The sequence below is a fragment of the Canis aureus genome, chromosome 1 (assembly GCF_053574225.1).
Source record: "Canis aureus isolate CA01 chromosome 1, VMU_Caureus_v.1.0, whole genome shotgun sequence".
NCBI lineage: Eukaryota > Metazoa > Chordata > Mammalia > Carnivora > Canidae > Canis > Canis aureus.
This window is the reverse complement of record NC_135611.1, coordinates 45,666,195-45,693,737: the sequence shown is the minus strand read 5'-3', so window position 1 is coordinate 45,693,737 and position 27,543 is coordinate 45,666,195. Positions and strand designations below refer to the sequence as shown.

At 40.4% G+C, this 27,543-nt stretch overlaps 1 protein-coding gene across 1 annotated transcript in view; it reads left to right on the top strand.

Moving 5' to 3' along the window:
* NOX3 (NADPH oxidase 3) overlaps positions 1-27,543 on the top strand; it is a 59,365-nt gene that overhangs the window by 8,883 nt on the left and 22,939 nt on the right. The window contains exons 5-10 of the mRNA XM_077898002.1: positions 2,005-2,150; positions 4,687-4,868; positions 8,231-8,360; positions 13,305-13,397; positions 15,200-15,453; positions 21,905-22,064. Of these exons, the coding sequence (XP_077754128.1) occupies positions 2,005-2,150; positions 4,687-4,868; positions 8,231-8,360; positions 13,305-13,397; positions 15,200-15,453; positions 21,905-22,064 (965 nt within the window). The remainder of the gene's footprint in view (positions 1-2,004; positions 2,151-4,686; positions 4,869-8,230; positions 8,361-13,304; positions 13,398-15,199; positions 15,454-21,904; positions 22,065-27,543) is intronic.

The window sequence follows — 27,543 nt, the reverse complement described above, 5'->3', positions numbered from 1 at the left end:
TCTTTTTGGTGCTACCGGTACCATACCCATAAGTACCATACCCATAAGAAGGCAGTCAACACCATGGACTCAGGAATACCATCGTGCTTTGCCTTCTTAGGTGAGCTTCAACCAACAGCATATTGGAATTGATTTCTAACTTGAAGGCTGCAAGAAAATATGCAAAAAAAAAAAATGAATTAGCAGGGAAAACACTACTCCAACAATGTTGCATCTACAGACAACCTCCTGACCCTTTGTCCTTTTCTGGAAGCTCATTGTCTCTCAGCAAATTCTTATTAAGCACATACTGGTGGTAAGCAACGTGCCAAGCAAGTGTTGAGGTTACAAGATGAAAAAGTCTTAAAGCATCAGAGTCCATTGGGCAACTTAGATGCAAATAAGTATTCATTAACAATAATGTCTGGGAAATGTTACAATCAAATATTTGCTGTATCATTGGCAACATTGGTGCCTGTGGAATTGGAAGATACTTGATAGAAAACAACTTTTGAGTTGGGTCTTAGAGCATGAAAACAACTTTGCAGGGCAGAAAAGGGAATGGCTCTGATAAAAAAACTCGGGAGAGAGAGTAAAACTAAATAGCAGATGGACCACAGGACCAAAATGCCACCAACATTCTCAGAAGTTTCTACTGTTACTTTTTCTTTCAATCCCCACACCTCAACCCACAATGTACAACCATAGAAGTTTCCAGAATTTGCCTACAATGCATAGAGACTGCATAATAGTAGCAGTAGTCACTGCTGCTTTTCATGGTGGAAGGGAAAAAAAGATAATCAAATGGGAAGTTATCTACACCCTGGGTCATAAATTCTCATTTCACACTTGAATCTGATCCCAGTGGCCGGTATCAACAGGTTACCCAATAGGGCTTTCATTTGCAGGAAAAGCACCGGGAGGAGGTCCTTGTCTAGATGTTGTGACTATTAGCTTCCCCACAGATTTTACAAGACAGGAGAGAGTGGCATTGGGCACAGGCTCTTCAGGCTAAATGATGCTGTGTTCCTGAGCTTGTTCTCATCATTTAGAATTTAGACATCACCAGTTCTCAGAATGAGAAAGCTGAATTTTCTTCTTAAGAATATACAGATTTAAAAAAAAAAAAAAAGAAGGAAAAAAGAATATACAGAGAGAGGGATGCTTGAGTGGCTGAGTGGTTGAGCACCTGCCTTTGGCTCAGAGCGTGATCCTGGAGTCCCGAGATTGAGTCCCACATCAGGCTCCCTGAAGGGAGTCTGCTTCTCCCTCTGCCTATTTCTCTGCCTCTCTCTCTCTCTCATGAATAAATAAATAAAATCGTTTTAAAAAAAGAATATACAGAGAGGATTAGTTCTATAAATACTAGCTTATTTTGATCCTCTAGGAATAATTTGTGCAAAGATATTGTGTATATGTGTATATGTGTGTGTGTACAGGTAAATATACATATACTCTGAAATATATAAAGGAAGAATAGAAAGTATAATGTCTGAAAGAGAACAAAAACTCTTCCCTGGTATCTATCACCTACGTCAAATGCACATATGCCCATGTATTCTAGAATACTGCTTTGTGATTTCTAGAATAATGCTCTGCGATTTCTTGGAAAACATATTACATAAATATATAAAATATGGAATCTATATACATGCATGTAAAACAGAACGTGTTCTACATACAAAATGGAATTATATATTGGAACATATATAAAATTATGTTGTGATATCCTAATACCTATTCCACTTGCAGAATGAACATATATTGATAAATTAAATTATGAGGAATTGAGATTTACTCTATTTCTTCATATAATTAAAGGGAATGTAGTGAATCACAGCGTACCTTTAGAACTATTCAATCCACTCCATCCAAGACACTGTGAAAGATGCACAAATAAATCACTCTTTCGAGATCACAAAAACCAGAACAGAGAAACTTAACCATAGAGGCATTGAGTTTTTGAGTAGCCACAAAGGAAGAAATCCGTATGGCGCGTGTCTGATGTCATCTCCTCAACCGTAGCCATCCACATCGTGGCACATTTGTGCAACCTGCAGCGTTACCACTGGAGCCAGTCAGCTGAAGTACAGGGCCTTCCGGCTACACTTTCCAAACTTGGCAATGCCCCAAATGAGAGCTACCTCAACCCCATCCGGACCTTCCACACAGTGAGTCCTTCCTTGTATGCTACCTAGTTTCTCATCTGAAAAACCCTTCATTTTCCGATCGCTTTATCAGGAACACTGTGTTTCAAAAGCTATTAATAAAAGAGCTGGAGAGAAGTTTCTGCCAAATGTTAATATCAATTTCACCATTTTTTTAAAAAGCTACTTTTTCATAAATGTTGCTAAGAGGTTACGAACAGGAAGAAAAACTGATGCCACTTTATCTATTTAAATCAAAACATAATAAATAAACCTAAACAGGAAATGCAGTAACCTGTTAAAACCTTAATATTTTAAATTTTAAAACAGCTTATGATTAGATATTTTTGCCTTGATGCTAGAATCAAAGAATGTGAAGTGCCATCTAAATCCAGGGATTATAAATTGGATGTCTTCATTTTCAATTTGCAAATTGCTTTTGGATCTCTTCTCCTGTGTCATATTTTGGCACACATGTGCCTGGCTGGTTTGCCAAATCTGATACTGGGCAAAGTAGCTAATTTAATAATCAGACCTGCATGGCTAGTGACATCATTAACACTAATTACCTGTGTGCACAGAGTGACAGCACATGTGGGAAACAAAAACAAAATCAGAAATGTAGCTCCAGAAATCCACCTGTAGAGATTAAGACTTTGCTCTCTCTTTATCTACCTCCTACCCCTCTTTCCCTGGTTAATCAAAATATTGGATCATGTACTGACCTATTAGACTAGGCATCCAGTATGTTGAATAGGCTAAAAAATTGGTATTGTTCAGGAAGAACCCAAAGACAATGCACTCCAGCAATTGAAATGTCTCTGTTAACCTCGGAGCCACCTCTTTCGTGACCGTTTTGCCCGTGCAGCCTTATTTGAAGAAGCAAAATTCAAAGTCTCTTTTTGGGGAAATTCTTCCTTGGCATGTCCCTAATTTATCCTAAGATGACTTCCAATATCTGACCATTGATCAAATAGAGCTACATTTTCTTAGCGGACAACAATCAGAAGCACAAGTTTCAAAGTTATAAATCAAAAACACAGATGCCCTAAGCCTGTGGGAAGGCCTTTGGGGTCACTCATTTGAGCCGCAATTTTATTTGGCACTTGCTGGGGTTAACTCTTTTTTTTCCCCACTAGGCTCTGGAAAGCTCATTGTTATAGACAGCCGAGAATAAGCCTCAATGTTTTGAAAAGACCATACAGTGAACAGTATTTATTATAAGTACTTTTAAAGCAATTTAACAAGATAATTAAGTTATTCCCAATATAGTTATCTCAAAATTTTAAAAGCAATATACTATGTAAGTGCTAATTAAGTTCAAGAAGCCCTCTACTTTGGGGTATTTGGAGAAAGATCAATAATACAAATTGGTACATTCGGAGAAAATATCTGTAACACAAAGTGTATGTTATAGAGTATTTCTAAAGAGATGCAATGGGATTATTTTAGAGGATACGTGGCAACTCACACTAGTCTATAAAAATATGTTGCAAGAAAGGGGAAGTGGGGATTTGCTTTAATAAGCAAAGAAGGATGATTTGAAATTAGCACATCCTATGATATAAACGGATTTCTAAAATGCCTGAGTACACTTGAAAAAAAAAAATCTTTTAAACGTTTTAGACATACCCCTCCCAATTTTATTTCAACTATTTGCTCTATGAAGAAAAAAAAATAAACAAGGAGAAGTCCCTATTCAAATTACCTTGAGATCTCAAAGCAGCCCAAATTAATGAGATTTTACTGACAAAAGATACAGTGTGAGTTTATTGAGCTCACGGTCGTCTCAACGATAGTAACACAACGTATGAATACTAATGACTTGGCAAGAGTATGGAAAACTCACAGTAAATACAAAGTGCTTTGTGATTCATATTCTAAAAGGCTATTTAACCATCCCTTGCACTCATGGGTCAGAAATCCAGCCTTTTGGCTGTGTCTACCAGATAAGAATAGCTGTATCTTTATTGATCACTTAGGATTTACAAAGCCATACTCCAAGCCTCCTGAGGTGGCATGAAAGAAATGCAAGTCATGGTCCTTCCAATTAAAAAGCAAGAGCAAGGAATAACTACCAGGGGAACAGAATGTGCAGCTGCTTTATTAGGAATGCCTCTGAGGAATCTCTCTAAAAAAAGTGTTTATTAATGTTAAAATGCAATTAAGCATGGCAATCCACATTTTTATTTTAAAGATTCAAAATTTGAGACTTGGATTTATTTTGCAGTATTTTATCTTAAGATGCATTTTCATATATTGCCTTAATTTCAATTCAGCATAATAACTTTGACAGAAAGGTTGATTTACACAGATGGAAAACATGTAAGTGATTCAATGGCATTTGATGAAATTGGAGCAAAGCAAATGTCTGCCATCAAATGGGACAAAGGAAAGGACAAGGAAGCTCCCTTCTTGAGTCATACAGGGACCCTTTTTGAAACTAACATGTTCCTGATTAGAACATTTTGAATTACTCCCTGCTTGGACTCTCAAGTATTGACCCTAAAATGGAAAAACATAACTAAGACATTAATGTCATGATGCTTGTTTCTTTTAGAACACCATTACTGAATTGCTAACAACAATCGCGGGTGTTACTGGCCTGATCATCTCTCTGGCTTTAGTCTTGATCATGACCTCTTCCACCGAGTCCATCAGACAGGTCTCATATGAGTTGTTCTGGTACACACACCATGTGTTTATCATCTTCTTTATTGGTCTGGCTATCCATGGGGCCGGGTAAGTCCATACTGTGCTCAGAGTATAAGATTTTATGTCTGTGAACCTCAAAATCATCTTAGAAAGCCCTTTGGGTGGAGGAACATGACTGGCAGGGACTAAAAAATACACAGAATGTATGGAAAAGAACATTCACTGGGGCAAACATCTTTTTTTTAGTAACCAAAACTAAGCAACATAGATGGTGAAGTAGTATCTTTATTTTCCTTGCTAACTCTGTTTAGGGAATCTTGACGTGTTTATAAGATGCAGAAATGTTAATGAATGCTGGAAAACAATAGATCTGTGTTTCATTCATAACATATTTCCACAATCCAAATTACATGGGATTAGTCAGGATATATATTTCGGACACCCAGATGTCATTTCTGCTTAACCAAACCACCCACTGGGAAACCTGGTGTGGAGGAGGGAAGAGTGTGCCAGATGGAGCCAGACCCGGGCTCTGCCACTAGTCATCATGGTGGTCATGTGCAAGACCTTTAAATTCTCTGGACCTCAGTTTCCTTGTCTGATTTCTAGAATTCCTTCTTGCCCAAACATCCCATACAATGCCATTAGGTCATTCAACACCTGTCTGAAACTATTAAACTCTATGTCAGAAAGATAGAGAAGTCCCTGAACTATAGCACCCTCAAATACAAGGTTTTCAGTTCTTTAAATAGTCTCACAATGACTCTGGACCAACTAACCTATTGATATCTATTCACTACTCTGCGCCACATTAACTATTCCATAAACTGATGCCTTGTTTTTCCATTTCACAATTTTCAGAGCATACTTGTGTGCATGATCCATTTGACTCCAACAATAGTCCTGTCTAATAAAGATGGTGATGTTATCCCTGTTTCATAAGGGGGGGGGGCAGGTTCAGGAGGGTTAAGTGATTCACTCAAGATCCCAGGACAGATAAGTGCCAGAGTCAGACGTAGGGCGCCAGTCTTCAGACAACCCAACCTTTTCTGGAACAGCCCTCTCCTGGCTCACAGGAGACATTCCTCCACACCTGCAGGAATCTGGCACAGGATGTTGCCAAGACCCTGCCTGGCTCTCCAGAAGATCTTCCTCCACTTCCCGCACCAGCAGATCCCCTCTCCTGCACCTTTAGCTCCCATTGCAGCTCCCATTACAGCTCCTATTGCAGCTACTGAGCCTGGGGGAGAGGGGCTCTCTTCCGTCTTCACTGGGAAGAGCACGGCCACAGAGACGGCAGAGCCTTGCCCGGCATACAGGACAGGGTGATTGTGGGGCTCACCCAGGGCCCTATGGCAGCTCTACATGATTCGCCTCCTCTCTCCTCTTCCCCACACTAACTGCTCCTCCAGCTCAGCCCTCCACTTCTTGAAGGGGGTCACTTCTGCTGCTGCCACTGCCCAAGCCTAAGAGTACCCCACCACCCACCAGCTTGTCTGACACACAGATAATTGTAGAAGGGAGCAATGCTTCCTGCCCCCCAGGGGCATATTTTACCCAAAAAAATGTCAATCCTTCTGTTCATCCTTAAAATCCTAGTCAGTCAATGCTGATATTTGTGCTGCTGCCTGGCTAATGGCTTTCTAGTCTCTAAAAGATCGGCGGTTAGCTCTCCTGATGCTTGATCCCTCATCCTGACTCTGTGTATTTTGGGGAGTAGGATGGATGGTCCCAAAGTGCTCCACCTCCAAGACTGTCAGTCCTCCCTTTCTCTCTGGATTCTTCTCCTGCTACAGGGACACTAACCCCTGTAGCACTTTTAAGAGGCTCTTCATCATCCACATGGGTCTGGAACTCCTCGTCAGAAAAATCATGCATGCACCCCTCCCCCCCAACTCCCCACCCCCCCGCCCCATCCTGCATCCACACAAGAGGATTTCAATGGGCCAGTGTTGCATTGGAGATATTTTTTAATATCCAAATAACATTTCATAAGATGAAATATTTTAGTCATTTTAACTTAGTTGAAAGGCTTATTTTGGGATAAGGGCTTCATTTAATCTTCTCAGCTTGAAGTATTCTACAGCTACTGTTTACAGCAAAAAGTAATTTGCAAATTCTATACAAAATGCCAAGTAAAGTAGGATTATTGGAATGTGTTAAAGCCCACTAATCTTTCTATTATGGGATAGCATAGATGAAGACATATTTTTTTTTAATTTTTAAAAAGATACTGCCTTTGTGAAATGTCCTGAAGTTCAGATAATATGGAGAATGTTACCTAGAGCTTGAGAACTAAGGTGTTAAAAGTTATAGAATCTTTTCCTCTGGTTCCTATTTATTATTCACCCTTCCCATTTCTGGGCATCAATCGCTCAAGGGAGATTCACAGATAGCTATGCTCATCGAACTCAGAGGGATGTTTTGGATGACTTCCACAAAACAGACTGGGACAAAGGCCGCAGTGTCAGCTCTCCAGGTGGAGGTTTGGAGTCCCCAGGGGCACAGGTGCTCCCTCCCCGAGTGCCCAAGGATGCAAAAGGGGACTTGCTATTCTGCAGGCTACACAGGACGTGAGCACGTGTGATGCTAATGTCTCTCAGTCTGTGAGTACCATGTTCTTCAAAAATAAGCCAATGTGTTTTATTCATAAACATCTAGGAATTGAACAACTCCCAGATTACATGACCTCATTCTTATGCTTTGTAGCCCAGTGCACCAATGGGTAAACCGAGGAACTTATACCAGAGCGACCTATCAAAGGTCAACCAGTATTGCACTCGTGGCAAATATAACATAGCAGGATTACAGGACTCTTGATCCAGTGCTCCATTCATGAAGGCAGACTTCCTTTTCATCCTCAGATTCATCAATGTGGTCCTGAGGATGCACTTCACACTGACCTATTTTGACCCTGTCAAACATTAGGCCTGCTAGTGGTCACTGGGGGGGGAAATATATCATTATTCTGGGCACTTCTTCTGACTTCTTCACTTGAAAACTTCTAGGTGCTCAGAAACAAACCAATAAGGGTAGAAGTTAAATAAATCTGCCAAAGACCCAAATAGTACAAAGTTAGCCAATTAGCCCGAATCAGCAATCAGGACGAGATGTAACCTAATTAAATTCAACAGTCTACAAAAGGATGTGTTCAAACAATTTCCCTTCATTATGAATTCTCTAATATAGACACTTTCAATTTAACACAGGATACCGCAGAGGGGCACTTCTTTTCTGGGATCTTCAAAGTTACTTGAAGCTTCTTAAATTCCTATTTTTAAAGATGCTGAGAGAAATGAATGACAGCCTGAGTTTCAAGACAGTTGAAGTGTTACTCCAGAGCCCAGTGTAGAATATATATCTGTGGTATCACAAGACTGCACAAAATCAATTTTAAATTTTTAGGTTCTGTTTTGTTTTGTTTTGTTTTGTTTTGTTTTAATGGCAAGTCGGATTGTTCGAGGCCAAACTCCTGAGAGTCAGCTGCTGCACAACGTCACCTTCTGTAGAGACCACCATGCTCAATGGCAGAAGATGGCCCAGTGCCCCATGCCTCAATTTTCTGGCAAGGAGCCTTCGGTAAGACTGAACCCAAGAGCTTTGTAAAAATAACTGTCTCCATCATTAAAAAAAAAAAAAAAAAAAAAACCTAGAGTTTTATGTGCTTGAGAAAGGAACAACCCATGTCACCACTAGACAAAGCCTACTCTTTATTAAGTGTGCTTATGGAGAAATCTAGTTATGGATCATCTTAAAAGAGGTTTACTGCCAAAAAGCATTCTGTCCATTTTGAAATGTGCTCTTCCATTCACGGTTAAATGTGGATGTCTGTCACGGTGGAATGCACAGCACTGCAAGCACTGACCATGTCTCTGGCCTGCCACCCTCTCTTTGCTCAGCAAGCCCTGCTCCCTGTCCCCCTGCAGAACTGCCTTCTCCATTCTGGGAATTAATAGCACCACCTCTCCAACAAACGTTAAGCAATAAACAAATGAGAAGCTTGTCCTCTTTATTGAGCTTGCCTTCTTGCATTCTACAACTTTGGGGATCAAAAAAAGTGGGGTAGTAAATGCATTTACTTCCTATCCTAATTAAGCTCTCATGACTGCAATAATGACATTAGACAAAAAGAGACCTAATTCATTAGAGTAGATGATAATGTCCACAAAATCTCAAAAATAAGATTTCCCGGGCATGTTGTCATCATTACAGTTTGTGGTATAGGTAAGTAGAAATAATGACCTTATTTGGTCTCCTCGGTTTCTTCGAACAATGCAAACCCTGGAGCAGCTGGGTGATGCACAAAAGCAAATAAATGAAGCCAGCAGATCAAAACTAGAAGGAAACAGTGTCATTAAAATATGTGTCATTAAAAATGGGATAATAGTATGTAAATGCTGGGGATTCGGAAAATGAAGTCATCAACTTATGAAGACTATAGTGATGGACTTTTTCTAAAATCCTCAAATATATTACGTCAAGCACTGGATTTTAAAAGTGAAAACTGCCAGGAGGAATGTTTAAAACTGAGAGAACTGGAATAGATGTGCCCATTAGACTGTGGTTCTTTTAATGGTCAGTATAGATTGTCTCTGTCTTAAACTCAACTATCGGTAGCCACGACCCAGCCTGCATATTAATGAGGAACACGGATGCCTCTCTAAAATCTTCAGCTACAGCGTCTCCATAAAAAAAAAAAAGAAAAATCAATACTCTCCCACACCTCATGAATACAGACCAGAGCCTGCTCCAGCAGTGTATGCTGACATTAATTATTATTAAAAGGGGGGAACTTACCCATCTCTCTGTTAACTCTCCCCTGCTACACCTCCTTGCACACCCAAACTCATGTTGTCACTCTTTCTCATTATTTTTAATGGATCCTGATTCAAAGCATGTGTGGGCTGTGCAATTACTGCTTGGCTGAATGTACAATATTCTCTCTGATGTCTTATAGACACTGAATCCAGAAGGCATCCCAAGGACAAGGAAGGGCTCCTGCACTTCACTGCACCACATCTACTCGTCATTTCCTCTTTGCCTCTCCTAACTGCCTTTTCATAGTACTTTCATCAATAGAACATTTATCAATTCACCTTCAGTGATGCACTACCGCCCATATTAGGATAGAGAATGCTTTGTACATCACCGTGTAGACAAGGAACTGATCAAGGGAACCAATTATACCCTCAGTCCCCTTCTGTCTCAGACTCACAGACACATACAAAGCTCCAGAGGCTAGAGCTGCTTATGGACACTGTTCTCAAAAGAAATCTAGTCTTCCTTAGCCAAAGAAACACCTTATTTCACTTAAATACAACATCAACAAGTGATAACAATAATAGTAATAATAATAATAAAGCTAACACTTTGTAAATTATTAGGGCATGATGTCAACAGTACAAGAGGGAGTTTTAACTGAGGTAGAGTCAGTGAAGCAAATTTTTTTTAAACGGCTGGTACGTGCTTGGGGTCGCACTAGACACAAGATGCAGAGACATGGTTCCTTCCCCTGGAAATCTTACTGTCTAGAAAAAGAGGCCATTTATAAACACACACATAAAATAAAATCAGAACCAGCATGTCCTTATTTTGTGATGGGAATGAAAAACCAGGAGCGAAAATGGAAGAAACAAGTTTCATTATTGCAGCTTTTAAATCAATGTAACTTTATTTCTCTCATAAAATATTCACTGTACCATGACTTTTTAAGTATTTTTGTAGAAGGAAAAATAAAGAAGCCATAGTGTATCTTAGCATTAGAGAAACGTAGACACTAAATAGCCCTGCCCCTTTACTTAATAGATGGAGGACTTGTGGCCCAAATTTTAGTTTCTTCCCTGTGATCACCAAGGGCATTCCCAGGAAAGTCACATCAAGAACCCAGAGCTTCGACTCTGTGGCCATGAGCTTTCATCTCTACTCTCTTCAACATTCATTCTGAAACTCTGGCCTCCTCCCAGCCCTCACTTTGCCTGCTATCTGCTGTTCTTTATGAGAACATACCCCTAACATTATATTTACCTCCATGAATAAAGCTAAAATATTTAAGAGGCTGAAAGAAACCCAACTAATATTTTTCTCCAACTCTCACATTTTACAAAACAGAAAATCTGAACAAAAAAGGCCCAAGATTTGCTGCAAGGCATTGGTGGAGGGATGGTAACCCCCAGACCAGAAGCCAGGTCTTCTGAGATTCAGTTCAGGTTCTACCTCACACATGGCTCCCCGTGCTCTGGGACATGGCCTCCTGTCTTTACTTACTCTTGTCCATCCCGGTCATTGCTTCAGAACAACATAATGTTCACCTCTGGCCACCCTTATCCCTCACTCCCTAACCTCTAGAGGCTCCAGGAATATCACAGTATAACTAAACTGGGCTTTCTCCTCCTGGCCATTTTATACACTAGCAATAGAGCCAAGGATTAATAGCTTGCATTCTCCTTCCTGACTAACCGTACAAGGAAAAATAATCCATTCTATTTTATCAACATGGAAGAATCAGAGACCATGACTGATTTGACACCACCAAAATGAAGTGTGTGATGTTTAAAACTTTCTAAAATGGGCATGGAAGATTATTTGTAAAAGTACATGGAGACTATGTGACTGTTTTTCCAAATATCGCTCTAAGCTTACATAGAAAGAATTGCATTCTTGCTCTCATTTCTGTAAATATCCAAACCAATTCTCAAAACACTTTGTGGTTCATTCAAGCATAAGAGACCAAAGGATTCATTCCCCTGGTCCAACCTCATCCTTCATGCCTACCCCCTCCTATCTTCTCCCTTACTCCACTCATCATACTGCCTCACCCGCAGCATAGGTGGACAAAAGACTTTCTTCTCGCTGCGATTCTAAACATGAGGCAGAAGAGTAAGGGGGTCAAATTGTTTTGTGTTGCCTGCATAAATCGAGCCTTTATCAGGTACACAAGAGGCTCCCAGGGAAAAAGCAAGGAGGGTTGACATAGGTGAGAAGAGATGCCATGCAAACAGATCCAGCAGTAAACAAAAGAGAAATAAACAAGAAAGATTACAGTAGTAGAAATAACGCTGAAGGGCTGGGACCCATCAACAGAACATGAAACAGGATAATGGGTAAGAGAGTAACGAACAACAAAGATGGCAAGTCAGCCAAAAAGGGTTTAGTGAACATGAGTTCATAAGAGCGAGACATCCTTCCAGCTCCTCAGGTAGTGTGCTAGCAGGAAGGTCACAGTGCATTTGGAATCCCAAGCAGAGAATTTAGGGAAATTGCGAAAGGCTTGAGTTCCAGTCATGGCTCCCCAGGACAGAATTATGTCTCCCGACACAACTTTACTCATTCCCACGAAGCCAGGTTTTTCTCTTCTTTAAAGGAAGAATTAAATGAGACTTCAAAGAACCCTTAACATCCTAAAATTCAATGAATGATCCATTCTGTAATGTTTTGTAAAACAAGGGTCAGTACTAATGTCAGCATTGGACAGAAAAAAACACAATTACATGGTAAGTGCACAGGCCAGGCGGTCAGACTCTCAGACTCCTCTGGGGTCATGTTCTTCTGGTGCACCTACTTACCTTTGTGATGTGGACAATCTGTTCAATCTCGCTGAGCCTCAGTTTCCTCTTCTGTAAAACAAACAGAATACCAACCACGTGCCTTGTAGGGCTGTTTGGTATCAGATCTAGTATAAGTCTTCATTTTAAGTTCCCATTCCTTCCCTCCCAGGTTAAGAGGACACCCTATGTTTGTTCACAGCCACTGGTACAAGACTACCCTGCTGGTAAACTGATCATCAGTAATAGAGATTATTCTCATAAAAGGTTAACATAGGATGGGATTTATTAAGAATTGGAAACCTTCATTGTCACAATTGTCCAGAAGATGATTTTGGTCTGATTCTGTAAACCTATGTTTAGAGTTCTGAGACATTACCTTTATGTTTTATTCTTGACGACATTAGATATGCATGCAAGTGTGAGTGTGTGTGTATGTGGGTGTGGGTGTGGGTGCTTCTTCAGGCAGCCCCCCAAGTTGTGACGCATTGTTGGCCCAAAAAATTACTGCCCAAAATGTTTTTATTTAATTCTCCTAATTCTCTCTCTTTATTTAAATTTAAATCCTCTCTAATTTATTTAATTCTCTCTGTTTTGGCTCAAGAATGTAGCTCTGTAAGCCTTTGGCTGAGTTGGGAACATTTATGACCCTATTGTATGTAACGTAAACATCAATCTGCTTTCCTATTTCTTTGCAAATTCAATTATTTCTAATTACATAAAGGCATCATTGATCAAGTAAGCATAAAAACCAATACAGAAGAGTTTAATCTCTTAAATAAGCTTGTAGACTTCAAGGAATAATTGAGTGTTATAGTATTTAATACAAGGAGGTATCTTTGTTGTTGATAACTGGCCCAAAGTTAAAGGAAAATGTCTGAATCCCATCATGTTATGTATTGATTTTGTTCAAATTGAAAATATTTGGATTCTATTTTCATTTCCTTTTCTCCTCTCTCTCTCTCTATGCTGCTCTCTGCAGGCTTGGAAATGGGTTTTAGGCCCTGTGGTCTTATATGCGTGTGAAAGAATAATTAGGTTTTGGCGGTTTCAACAAGAAGTTGTCATTACCAAGGTATGCATGTAGCTTTATGTCTGAATAAAAGCCTGAGTGTAGATGAAAATTTTTTATTAGCCCAAGTTTTTAATTTGCCATTTTTATTGCAGAACTGTCTGTAATTTAAAGGCCCATCTTCTGTTCTAATAATTGCTTATATCCCGCGCGTCTTTTAGTGTGACTAATTTTACTGAAGACAGGGATCAGGGCTCCAGACTGGTACACAGAATTCTGATAAAGGTTATGGTGCAGCCCAGGAATCATCTGTTTTTCTCTTTATTTTGGTTTCTCACTGGGATGCTGGGGGGGGGGGTGGGCATGGAGACTGAGTGAGCTTGATGCTACTCTTGGTAACTTCTAGCATAATCACTTCCTTCAGCACATAAAGACAGGGATTTTTCAAATGAATAAATAATAGACATGCATTTTCAAGGGCACATATTCCCACTTGGGGCTACTGAGCAGAAGCCAGGGAAAGGTCAACCTCAAGTTCAGAGATCGAGGGAGAGCTCGAGGGGAGGGACTCCACGGAGCCCCTCCTAGTGAATGAGGGCTCTGGGGAGTGTTTTCCAAACTTGCAGCCCTCCTCACAGCTCTCTAATTTTACTGCATGCTGGAGGAAGATGTGAGTAGCTAGACTAAGAAAACAGGTCCAGGAAACTGAAAAATACCAAATACCTTGCCCCTGGTGTTTTAAATGTCCAAGAAGAAATGCTCCGCTAACCACATCTATACTGCTAATATATTATTAACAGAATACTCTATCCCCTTAACTGTCCTCATGAAAGCAGATGCATAGAAATTGCTTCATATTTCTGTTTTAAGCTATTTCCGTGTTGCTGCTTTTAAGTTAAGCACCAAAGGATATCAGGCTATGTCAAAAGCGAGACAGTTAAACTTCTGGAAATCCACTAGAGCTGTTACTAGGGAGACAATTTAACAGCAGAATCAGAACAAATATCAGTAGGGAGATGGGAAACAGAACTAATGATTAAAATGCTGTAAGATTCTCTCCTGAATGGAAAAATACTGTCACAGGATCTAGGTATTTGCTTTTGCTCCCTTCCACCTCCTGCCACAAAAGAAGACACATGGGCCTAGAAAGATTTTTTTTCAGGAAACTAGATGGAAATCGTAGAAGGGAAATTAGTTCTTCCCTTTGGATAAGCAGCACATGGCAAGGCGCTTAAAAAAAGCCATGAGTCTTTGCCTGCTACTTCCCTACACCTAAAAGTTAGAGCCTGAGCAGGACAGTGCATGAGACCTGACTAAAACGGAACAAAACGAAACATTTCAGTGAATTTGAAGATTGTTTTCCACTTAGAATGAAAAAAATAACAGGGCTAATCAACCAGAGATTGAGAAAAGACACAGATCGTTGAAAACGGTAACACACTTGGGCCCACATTTTTAAACCACAGAGAGAGTTCGGTGAGTATTTTAAGAACTCTAAGCATCATTAAGTGCAATGTCTGATAGACTAGCTCCTATTCTCTTGGTCCTGGTTAACTGTGCTAGCGAGAGCTTGGCCATTGGACGCATTAAGTCACATGTCAGACACCACATGGCACCTGGGTGCAGCTACCCCAATTTCAGATTGCACTCTGAAGGAGATAAACTTCATGCTTGCTGGAGTTGCCAGGCCAGATATAAAAGGGATGGCAGAGATCCTTGGAAGGTCATAGCAAATAGCATATCATAGGCAAATTATTTTTTTAAAAAGCTGATTTTAAAATTTAAAAACCTCTGATGGAACCAAAGCCATCGTCTTCTTCCTTAACCTGAGAAAAAAGACAAACGACTCTCTTGCTCTGATGTAGGTGGTGAGCCATCCGTCTGGAGTTCTAGAACTTCACATGAAAAAGCGGAACTTTAAAATGGCACCGGGGCAATACGTCCTGGTACAGTGCCCATCCATATCGTGGCTGGAATGGCACCCCTTCACCCTCACCTCCGCCCCTCAGGAAGACTTCTTCAGTTTGCACATCCGGGTAGCCGGGGACTGGACAGAAGCTTTATGGAAGGCCTTTGGTGCAGAGGGACAAGCCCTGAAGGAACCCTGGAGCCTGCCAAGGTTGGAGTCCATTTCTTTTTTACAGAGAAGCTAGAATAGTATAACGAATAAGGCATTTTAGGGCATCAACATGCCTACCAAATCCAGCAATATCTTTATTCTAGATGGCAAGTTTTAATCCATTTTTTTAATTTAAGGACCTAAATTTAAGGATTAAAAGTCTAATTTAGTAGATTTCCAGTAGAAGCAAGTACATTTCTTGAAAAAAAAAAAAAAACACACACACACACAAATGTTCAACAAAGGCAGGCAGTGATCCAGGAGGAAGGAGCATTTTGCTTTCTCAGCTCCAAAACAACACTTGGCTAATTATATGCAGCCTGCGATGAGTAAGACAGCCCTGTGAACTTTTTGTTGTTGCAGTCTGAGGTCTTTATATTTGTCATTTTGGTTTTCCTAAGGACGATGCGTTACAGTCAGAGTGAGGCTGGCAGGCCCCATCCACTGGAGAAAGAGCTAAACGATTACAGATTGAAGCTCAGAGGATGACAAAATGACCTCATGGTCCAGAAAGATGTGCCATTCAATCAGTCAGTGCTGCCTGTGTGTGTGCAACAAGTATTCTTAACCTCCACCCTATGCCAGGAATACAGAGATGGCAAAACACTGCCTCCACTCTCTAGAACTTCGAGAGGCCAAACAGAATCAGCATCAACCTGCACGCAGATACAACTTTGCTGCAAGGTCGATGTGTAGAGAGTTGTTCTGGGAAGGAGGGAGGAGCACCTGTGACATCTGTATTTGATTCCTAGGGTTGTGGTCACAAAGGAACACAGACTGGGTGGCCTGTAACAGCAGAAATGTCTTCTCTCACAGTTCTGGAGACTCCCGGGGCTGAATCTAAACCACAGCAGGGCCATGCTCCATGTGAAACCTTAAGGGGAGAATCTTGCCCTGACCCCTCCTCACTTCCGGGGATTTGCCAGCAATCTGGGACATTCCTTGGCTTGCACCTGCTGAGCAGTCCAGTTACTGTCTTTGTCATCACATGGTATTCTCGCCTCTTGCGTCTGTGTCTCTGTGGCCTCTTCTTATAAATCCTGGTCGTATTGGATTAAGAGCCCACCTGCCTCCTGTATGACCACATCTTAACTTGATTAATTATGCCCACAACAATTCTATTTCCAAATAAGGTCACACTCTAAGCTACTGGGGTTAGGACTTCAACATAGCAACTGGGGGACACAATTCAATCCACAACAACATCCTGTTCAGACAAGCCTGGGCACAGGACAGATGTCCCAGTGTAAATTGCCGCTCTTTGGCTCCCTTTAGCAATGGCTTTAAATAATGGCTTATAGTTGTTTCCCCCCTCTTACAGCAGGATTACCCAATAATCAGGCCAGACCCATGTTTAAGGCCCCAGGAAAATACACACAAAAAGTGTTAAGGAAAGTATTTTGAAAGAATTTGATATTTCAAAGAAAGCATCAAGAGATTCCTTTTTCTGCTATCCTTGGAAGGTATAGCCGTTGCTATAAGAAATTTGGTGGTAAACACTTTCAGGACATGCTGAGAATGGGACTTCTTGAGGGCAAGGCATTGCCCGTCCTCCTATTTATGTCCAGTGCCTAGAACGATGTCTGTCACGTATTACATACAGAGTAAATATCTAATAAAGAAATTAATGAATACCTGGACCCAGTATGGGTGCTTTAGCTCATTTATTTTATTTTATTTTATTTATTCATGAGAGACACAGAAAGAAAGGAAAGGTAGAGACATAGGCAGAGAGAGAAGCAGGGTCCTGCAGGGAGCCCGATGCAGGACTCAATCCCAGAACTCTGGGATCACAACCTGAGCCAAAGGCAAATATCCAACCACTGAGCCACCCAGGTGTCTGTAACTCATTTATTTTAACAAATATTTACAGGTAGCAAACTAGGCATGAGAATAAATGTAAGGCACAGAATCTAATCAGCTTATTGTCCCTCTTTCCTCCCTCCTATAGACACTGAACTGTAACTTTGTAGCACTGGGCTTGGTTGTGTTCAGTGGCTAGGAAGAGTCACATGCCTTCATTTCAAACACTGGAACTAAAAAGTAGAGTGATAACAAACCAAATGTAAGTGTCATGTGTTCAGATCAGGCCCCAAGTCAGATGACAACCCCTGACTACTACTCCACTTAAGACTTTCTCTTTTTAATCATGGAAAGGAAGCACTGTAACAGAATTCTAAGATTCAGAATGCAGTGAAAATGCTTAAAATCAGGAATAAAATTAGACACATACACATCACTGTGCTCCTTCTGGCATGGCCAAGATCAATACTTTCATCCCGTTGCTAGCCTGGTCTCTACTCTTAGTGTATACAGTTATCTGGTCTACCAACCAACCTTGCCTTTCACAAACCAGCTAGCATTTCAGTCAATACCCCCATGAGAACTTGGTACATGTTTCTCAGTAGTCAATATGCTTTCTATCTTTGGGGTGCCTTTTCAGCTCACAACCTGACATGATACACCCTCTCCCCTACCTTCAGGACTTCCTGGGCTCCTCTGCCTCACCTCCTACTCCCTCCTTGAATTCAGCCCTTCTTCCAGCCTCCTTGTCTTTCTCCTACAGCAAGAACTCTCCCAAGCACCTTTACCAGTGCTGTTCCCTCCACAGGGAACACTCTTCCCCAGATCTCTGCTAGGCTGCTCCCTTACCTCTCCCAGGTATTTGCTCTATTGTTTCCTAGGGAGGTCTTTCCTTTCTGCCTCATTTGAAACAATGACCCTCACCTGACTCTCAGTAATCCCTTTGCCCCATGTTCTACTTTATTTTTCCACATAGTACTTATCATCACCATACCTTCTACCTACCTGTTCCTTTATCTGTTTACCATGTATCTTCCCACTCTAGAATGGAATTTCCATAAGAAAAAGGACATTATCCATGTGGTTCATTTTGTTGCCTTTAGTGTCTAGAATAGGCTCTCTTAGTTGGTAATAAATATCAAATGAATAAAAATGAGTTGTTGGAAATAGTGCAGTTTCCCTTCATTTGTTAAATTCATTTGACCTCTGCCTCTGTACATGTGTAGGCATATGTATTAACCAGTAGAACAAAAAAAAAAACCCTACAATTTATTCAAGACTTCAATATATGAAGAATCAGAATTTTATTGGACTTCCTTGGATCATTTTATCTCTTAATGTTTTGATTTTGACTTAAATCAAACACATGGGAGCAAACATTATAATTTTCCACTGTTTTGCACCCAGAAAGGATTCAAACCAGCCCCAGGAAAAAGTGGCACCTGGGTGGCTCAATCAGTTAAGCACCCAACTCTTGATTTCAGCTCACGTCATGATCTCAGCGTCATGGGATCAAGCCCCATGTGGGCATTCACACTCAGCAGGGAGTCTGCTTGAGGATTCCCTCTCCCTCTTCTTCTGCCCCTCCCCCTCCTCTCAAATGAATAAATCTAAAAAATATTTTTTAATAAAAAAATAAAAGATTTTGCTTTATGAGGTAAAATGGAGGAATTTCTCAGAGTTGATGCTAGAGTTTTCAGTGATTTAACCTGCTGCCCAGAGCCAAGGACACCAATATCCAACAGCCTGGATTTAAAGCTCAGTTTTGAGTGTGATCTTAGATCTTTGTATGTAACCCTATGGCTCGGTTTCCTCACCTATAAAATAAAGATGATAATAATAGTATGTAAGACTGTTTAGGATTCAAGGTAACGGTCCTTATCAAGCCCTCCACATATTGCATAGTAAAAAAGGTTAGTTACTGTTATGAGCAAACTAAGAAAGGTCACCTACTGCAGAGATGTCAGTGAAAGTGATGATCGACAGGAAGACCATGTAGGCGAGCAAAGGCAGTGGGTTCAGACAGTCCAGGTTGGAGGTCGATGAGGTGGATGGGTGTGACTCTAAGCAAAAAGGAACCGCCACAGTGTGAATGCTGGAAAGGTTAATCATTCTCTAAGCTGCATCATTAAACTCTGTGTCCAAATCAAAGAGGAAGTAGCTGAGTGAACTAGATAAACAAGAATTTGTGCAAAGGAAGCCAATTCAGGATTGCGAGAGGTCTTGAGAAATGGAGACATTTTTGTCCAAGGAAGAACGATCAGGGTGTCATGATAGCTGCAATCAACCACTTAAAGGCCTGAGACGAGAAAGGGAAGAGACCCTGTATGTGCTTCTCAGGAAGGCAAGTGGAGTGAGTTGTCAGAAGACAGATTTCAGTGAGACATGAGAAAAACTATCTCCTGCTTTGAACTGTCCCTACACAGACAAGGTGCACTGCAATTTAACATCAGAACAGGTTGAGGAAAGAAGGATTACTATATTAGCAGGGAAGTTGGATGAAATATTTTCTCCTGCCTTTTCCAGCTTACATCCTCAATTCTAATTATGTGGAAATGGGTTTATTATGTATTTCTGTAGGATTATATGACAAAATTCTTCCTTGGGTTTCATTGTTATCTTTTCAAATCAGTGTCAAATAAATCCCAAATACAACTAATTATAAAAACAATTAACAGTAAGACATTTTAATCCTTGGACACTTTCATTTTTTTTTCTCTCTCGATCCCCCTTATCTAATTATTTATAAACTAATCTACAGTGGGCTGAGATACTAACCCTTTCTGGTTAATGACCTTTTATTTTTATTCTTCCATTTCCATATATTAATATGTAATAAAGCCTTATTAATTAAGATTAACTTGAGAAGAGTTAATTTGAATTATTAGGAGGTCTGGCATATGGAATATTTAAAAATAAAACCCAATTGAACTTTCATGAACACATAGTAAGCCCAAATGGGCCAACCTCCGGTGCCTTCAACAGATATCCCTTAGGGAATGGTTATGAATAACTTAGAAGCCTTTTAATTAGCATATCTTTGTTCATATGTAAATGTGTGCTTTTGGAATAGTTGAGGTTATTTAATACATTCTGCTGACTGAAATATTTTAAAGATTCCCTTTACAATTTATTCAACAAATTGTTATTGAACAGCTCCATGCCAGAGAGTACGCATGGCACTGGGATGCTGAGTGGAGCAAAGACAGACCTAGCTCCTCCCTCCAGAGAATCTGTGGTCCAGTAATCGAGACAGATGCAAATCAAATCATGCACACGCGCCCAAAAAACTATAAAATTACAAATGTGACGAGGACTACGGAGGGAGGGTACATGGGCTATAAATTATATGAGGAGATCTAGCCGACTCTAAGGCGGTCCATGAAGTTTCCCTAGGGAAATGATGATTGGGATAAGATCTAATGAAAGGGTAACTGTTAACCAAGTCCAGGGAGAGGGGAGGAATTGAGACAGAGTATTCTCTGGTTACTTGGATTGTCACATGCTAAGGCCCCAGGACAGAAGGGAGGTACTCTGTATTTTAGGAAATAAAAGAAAAGCCAGTGTGGAGAACTGGTGTGAAATGGAGTAGAATCCAGGGGCCCCTCTATTCTGGATCACACGAAAGACCATCATATTTATTCAATAAATATGCTTCATCCTTACAAAGAAAAATTTGCTAAGCAAAGATAAAACTTCAGTGCCAAAAACCCAGATTTTGCCTTCACAAAAATAAAAAATAACAAGTTTTGGAAATTCCACATAACTGACAAATTATCTCCAAATCATTGTTATTCCAAATGAATGGCTTCTATTAGATTAAATTTATATGAATATACGAAGATGTGAGAATGAATAGGTAAAAATAAAGAAGAACATTAGCAACAGGACGGGGAAGCCTTCTAAACCACCTTCTGCTTCTTTTTTTTTTTAAGATTTTTTTTTTCATTCATGAGACACACACACACACACATTGAGAGAGAGAGAGAGAGAGAGAGAGGCAGAGACACAGGCAGAGGAAGAAGCAGGCTCCATGCAGGGAGCCCAACGTGGGACTCGATCCCGGGACCCCAGGATCACACCTTGGGCCGAAGGCAGTGCTAAACCACTGAGCCACTCAGGCTGCCCCCACCTTCTGCTTCTACTTTATGTCTCTGATGGCAGCTGCAGAAAAAGAAGGGAAGGGAAAAGGAGGGAAGGGGAGGGGATGGGAGGAGAGGGGAAGGGAAGGGAAGGGAAGGGAAGGGAAGGGAAGGGAAGGGAAGGGAAGGGAAGGGAAGGGAAGGGAAGGGAAGGGAAGGGAAGGGAAGGGAAGGGAAGGGAAAGCTCTCTTCTACCAGGCTTCATGATGCCTGGAGCCAAAACAAGCTTCTAAGATCAATAAAAAGAGCTTCCCATGGGAAGAGGTATGAGCTCAAGCTAGAAAAGCCAGGCTTTGTCCTTCCACAAATGGCCCCTGGACCAGCCTGTCTGGCCACCCTCATGCCTATGAGACAGGCCTCTACTTCCTTATGCTAAGTCCAGGCTCTCCAAACAGGGCAACCTCAAGCACAGTTCTGAACACATCCTATAAGAAGCGGTTGAGGATCGCTTTGTTTTCAAGAGCAGAGCGTTCTGGATGTCACAGGGCCGCACTTTGTGATTGCAGGCTGGCCGTGGACGGGCCATTTGGAACCACCCTGACGGACGTATTTCACTATCCAGTGAGCGTGTGCATCGCTGCAGGAATAGGGGTCACTCCCTTCGCCTCTCTTCTGAAATCCATATGGTACAAATGTGAGTCACAAACCCAGCTGAAGCTGAGCAAGGTATGGAAAAAATCGTTAGCTCACACTTACATGGATTAAAAGGTTCAACATCCTTCTATCTATCATCTGCCAATTCTTGGGGAGGATTTTAATTAACTATGAGGGATAAACTCAAGGATCCTTAACTATACTTATGTTCTTAAAAATCTCCATTCGGTATTACATTTATGAGAAGGGTTATGTCTAATCTTGTTAAAGATGACAAGACATAAATTTTATTGCTTCATTGCCATTACAGGACATGTAATTGCTCATGTCAGTAAAATATGGACAGGCTGCAAATGGCTTTGTGACTGGGCTACAGTTAGTGATATTAACAGGCGGCCTTTCCCTTAGTCTCTTTCGCCTGATACTATGGCTGCAGGCGTGCAATTCAGCATCTTCCTTTCATGGACTCAGGATCTTAACAAGAAGCAAAAATGCCACAGTTGGGATTCAGTGGCCTGCTTACTTGGTGTTGCCAAGCTCTGAATCTCTTTTGACATTTCTTGTCTGTTCTCTGACAAGATGCCTCCATAGTTGCCTTCCATCCTTTGTCCTACATGAAGATGGTCCATACTTTAACCCTCTGAGGACCAGCAGCAGACACTCGAGCAGCAGGAGAAAGGAAGCTGTGTTAATACCAAGTGGTGTCAAATCAGGAGGACTCGGAGTGTCAAGCAAGCCTGGTTCTAGGCCTGATCCTACCATGTTTCCAGTTCACACTTTGGCTCCAGTTCCCTCATCTAGCAAAGGAATTCAGTTGATTAGATTAGCATGTCTAATGTGAGTCAGATATGAACATTAGTCATGTGTCCACTAAAGAGAGTTCAATGGTTGAAAGGACTTAAGCTACTACAAATCCTATTCTAGAAGATTCATATAATCTATTAGCCTATTAAATAAGTCCTGTAGAAAAGAACCTCTTTCAGTTTTGTTTCACTCATCCTTCCCAAGCTTAGTTAGTCATGGAAACCTTCTGCCCCTAACATTTATTAAGGAATAGCATCCTTTGAAGCACTCAGGGCAATACCAGAAGGTCTCTAAAGTTGAGGCTTTTCTAACTAAGAAATAAGAGAAAAATCAACTGTCATTTCATGCGTTTCCAAGTGACAGGTGCTTGACATACATTCTCTCATTTGATCATTATAATTCCCAACAACCTTATAAAGTAGATAGTAGCAAGCCTTTTCTCACATAAAAAAACTGAAGCTTAGAGAAACCAAAGTGACTGCCCTAAAAATACATGGGTAATAAAAGGCAGAATGAAGATTCAAACTTAGATCCATCTGGCTCTTTCCATGACATAACCAACATATGGTAGATATGACTGCCACCATTGTATTGTAGGCAGAGGGATGCCTGGCCAGATAATCTGCCTCAGCCTGATTCCACCCTCACTAGAAGCATCGCCTTGAGTGACTCAGATCACCTCTCTGAGCTGGATTTCCTGCTCTGCGCAATGGAGAAATGAGTCCATATCCAACAGGGAGTTTTAATACCACATAAAGACAGGGATCCCTGGGTGGCGCAGCGGTTTGGCGCCTGCCTTTGGCCCAGGGCGCGATCCTGGAGACCCGGGATCGAATCCCACGTCGGGCTCCCGGTGCATGGAGCCTGCTTCTCCCTCTGCCTGTGTCTCTGCCTCTCTCTCTCTGTGACTATCATAAATAAATAAAAAAATTAAAAAAAAAAAAAAATACCACATAAAGACAAATAAATAATGTGATGTGTAAATAACATAATGTAAATGTGTATAAAATGATATAAAAGTTAATTATAGCTGCCAAAGATGTAGATAGAGTTCTAGTACTACTGCTACGAATAGCTTAGATTCATCAAACCATGGCTACTGAAAGCAGGCAGGAAGTTAGCCATTTGACACATACTATCTCACATCATCTTTTTAAGGAACTCACCATTTTTATTCCCATTTACAGATGAGAAAACTGAAGTTGATCACAAAGCTCATAGGAATGATAGAGTTATATTATCAAATTGTCATAATTGCTCTTTCAGTTAGGTAACATTCTCAATTTACTACTGAGGAACCCAAAGCACAGAGAGCTAATAAAGAGATAAATAGTAGAATGAGAGTTTGAATCCAGACTCTTCAAATCCACACTCATCTTCTTTCTTCTATACCACAATAAGTTCAACAAAATGTCTTAGTCCATTTGGGCTGCTGTATCATGGTGACATAGACTTGGATCACTTATAAACAACAGAAATGGATTTCTCACAGTTCCAATGCTAAGAAGTCCAAGATCTATGACTGGCTGACTTGGTGTCTGATGCGAGCCTTCTTCCTGGTTTATAGGCAACAGTCTTCTGGCTCTAATTTCCCATAGCAGAAGGGGATGAGCTCTTTGTAGTCTTTCTTTTCTTTTCTTTTCTTTTCTTTTCTTTTCTTTTCTTTTCTTTCTTTCTTTCTTTCTTTCTTTCTTTCTTTCTTTCTTTCTTTTTTTGGCAGCAAGAGTCAAATTTGTTGACTTACAGTTTGCAACTCAATGAGGAAAAAGTAGATACAGAAGTCTAGAGGTCTAGAGTCTTTTTCATAAGGGCACTAATTCCATTCTGAATTGTGTGAACAAATCACCTCCCAAATACCCCACTTCCAGATATTATCGTACTGGGGATTAGGTTTCAAAATATGAGTTTGGGGAGACACAGACGTTCAGTCAATAGGACAAAACAAGCAACTACTCTTTTATCTATTCAGACCCCATGACAGTGCTTTGTTATGGTTTATGATAACTTCTCAATCCCCTATAGGCTTTTTCTTTCCTTTCACTGTCTACCAAGTAAAACCCATCCACAGAAGCAGCTTCTTGCTTCATAGTTTTCACAACATTGGAGGTCACGTTATATTTCACATGGAGATGGGTGATGGATTGCGTGTCTCACTTTCACTCAGTTATTTTCTCATTGAATATCTATTAAGCACCTACTACGTGCCAGGCCCTTTGACACTGACATGACAAGCCCCTCACTCTCTTCACACCAGACTTACAACTCCTCACCCTTCTCTCAATATCTATTATCCTTATGTTTTTATATCATGTTCACAAAGGATTTCATTTCCCCTAATATATTCTAAGCTCCTTGAGTATGACTTCTTTGGGTGTCTTTATAATGAGATACACACACACACACACACACACACACACACACACGCACACTATAATTTTTGAGTAAATCAATGAGTAAATAAATATCTACATGCCAAAATGAACAAATGGCTTCTATGTAATTTTTTATAAAATTCTAGATTATTAAGATTAATCCATTTTTTATTTAACCAAAAAGACTATTTGTTCAGTAATTTTATGATTCAAGTAATATGTTCCAATTATTTTACTACAAATAGGAAAAATTCTTATAAGAAGCCACAACATCTCAGAGTCTATACAGAAACCCACAAAATCCTAATACCACCTCCTCCCTCACTATTTTATTGTTATTTCTGGACTCTGTTTATGGGGTTTCTCAAGGCTGTTTCAGTGGGAGGGTTAAGCAGTTACCACAAAACTATAAAACCAGGACATTGATCTCTATCCCCCCCAAAAAACCAGAAACCAAGGAATTGGAAATTAAAAAAAAAAAAAAAAAACAATGTTTTTATAACTTACGGAAACTGAGGGTAATATTGGGGCGATGTTCCACTGAAAATGAAGGTCAGAATAATGGTATCTGGGAGAAAGAAAACTAAAAGCATAGAATCACAAAATAACTTGAGAAGTCATAAACTCCCAGCTCTGCATATGACCGTGAAAGTCAGCATCTGTACTTAGGCTAGGAAGTGTTTTATTCAAAGTCACCCAATCGGTTAGCCACTAAGTCAGGATGGAAGCATGCATTTCTAATTTCCATGTCAGGCCTTTTCTATGCAAAAAGTGAGATTTCATGCTATTGAGAATTGTTGCTGAAAATTCCACTTGAGACCCACCTGCTTCGAGGCTGCATGCAAAAGAAAAAGTTTAAGAAGCTTTTCTGGTTTAAAGCCACTTTGTATTTGTTTGAGTACAGCTATCATTAGGCTTATGTAACTAATATTTGTCAGGGCCGCCTACATGTGTTTGAGATATAAATACTCTTTCCACGAAACTGTCGGCATCTATATAATTTTTAAAGTGCAGGAGAGCACAGCAGTACATATTTATCTAACAATGTCTTCACAATTATAGATCTGGGCTATAGTTTTCAGATTGTTCTCTTCTGTAATAAGCAAAAGGGGAAATGCAGCATAGGGGTCCAGAGCTGGAAATTTAAGCCTAAAGATTTAACTGCAATTAGGTGGGATTTTCTCCCTGTATAAGAGACCAGTTGGCATAAAAGTGAACATTTTTACATACTAGCCTGATGTTGCAAGTCTACAATAAAAAAACCACCTGCAAAGTTTTCTTAGTTGCTACCATTGCAAACTGTATCTCTTTACCCTTCTCCTCTGCCATATTATTCTAGAACATTTCTAAAATGCAGGAGAATAGCCAATAGGATGCCTGCTGCTTCTCTGGGATCATGTGTAGCACTTTCTATTTGAAGCTGGTGTTTTAAAATTTCTTTCTAACGATCTTTTATTTTTAAAGATGGTAGGGAGGAGGGGATGAAGCGGTTAGAAGGAAATTTCCCAAGAAGGCAAAGTAAAAATAAGTAGAATGATGGCTTGCTGGGGGAAAAAAAGTGGGGAAAAGCTGTAATATGTGAAAAGGGTATTTTCAACACACAAGTAAGAGCCAAACTTCACTTAGTTGAACACAGATGAGCACACACCGCTCCTTTGGGATGAGGGAAGGAGGCGTGAGTGGTTGAGGCGTCTCTGTGATCCAACTCAAAGGACACTGAGCGCTGGGGGTGCAAATGCCCCATCGTGATGAACATCCTCCAACGCCTGCCTAACGGGATGATTAATTCCACATCACACTCAATTTGTGAAAAGAGCTCTTGAAAAAAATTAGGACAGTTTGCTTGTGCAAACTGTCAAAATGATGAATGAAATAGGTGTGTACAAATGGGGAGGGGGAGATGGCAGGGACAAATATATTGGCTTATACATTTTAGTTCCCCTAATGTCACAGCCGTGTAGACAGGGCTGAGAGAACGGCCAACTGGAAGATTTGGTTCCTTTTCCTCACTGCATATGTAATCTTTAGACTATAATAAGATAGATTATAGAAAAACCGAGATAATCGCATTTCTTCATAAATTGTCTTCCTTCATCACCTCAATAATACATAACCATGATAATGGGTATTTATAGTGTGTCCCATGCAAGATGGCCTTGGGTCCTTAACCTAATATAATAAACAGATAATTCAAATAAAAAGACAGCTCAGGCCAGTGGGAACAAGGCAAAGAGGCCAAGAAAGGCAAAAATCCATACCCTACTTAAATATATTAATAAAACAAAGGAGGGCCTGCTCTCTTTTCTAATGAATGAAAAATGCACTTAATTTAATCTGTTTAGTTTGAGAAATTATTTGCTTTCCCTTTCCCTCAC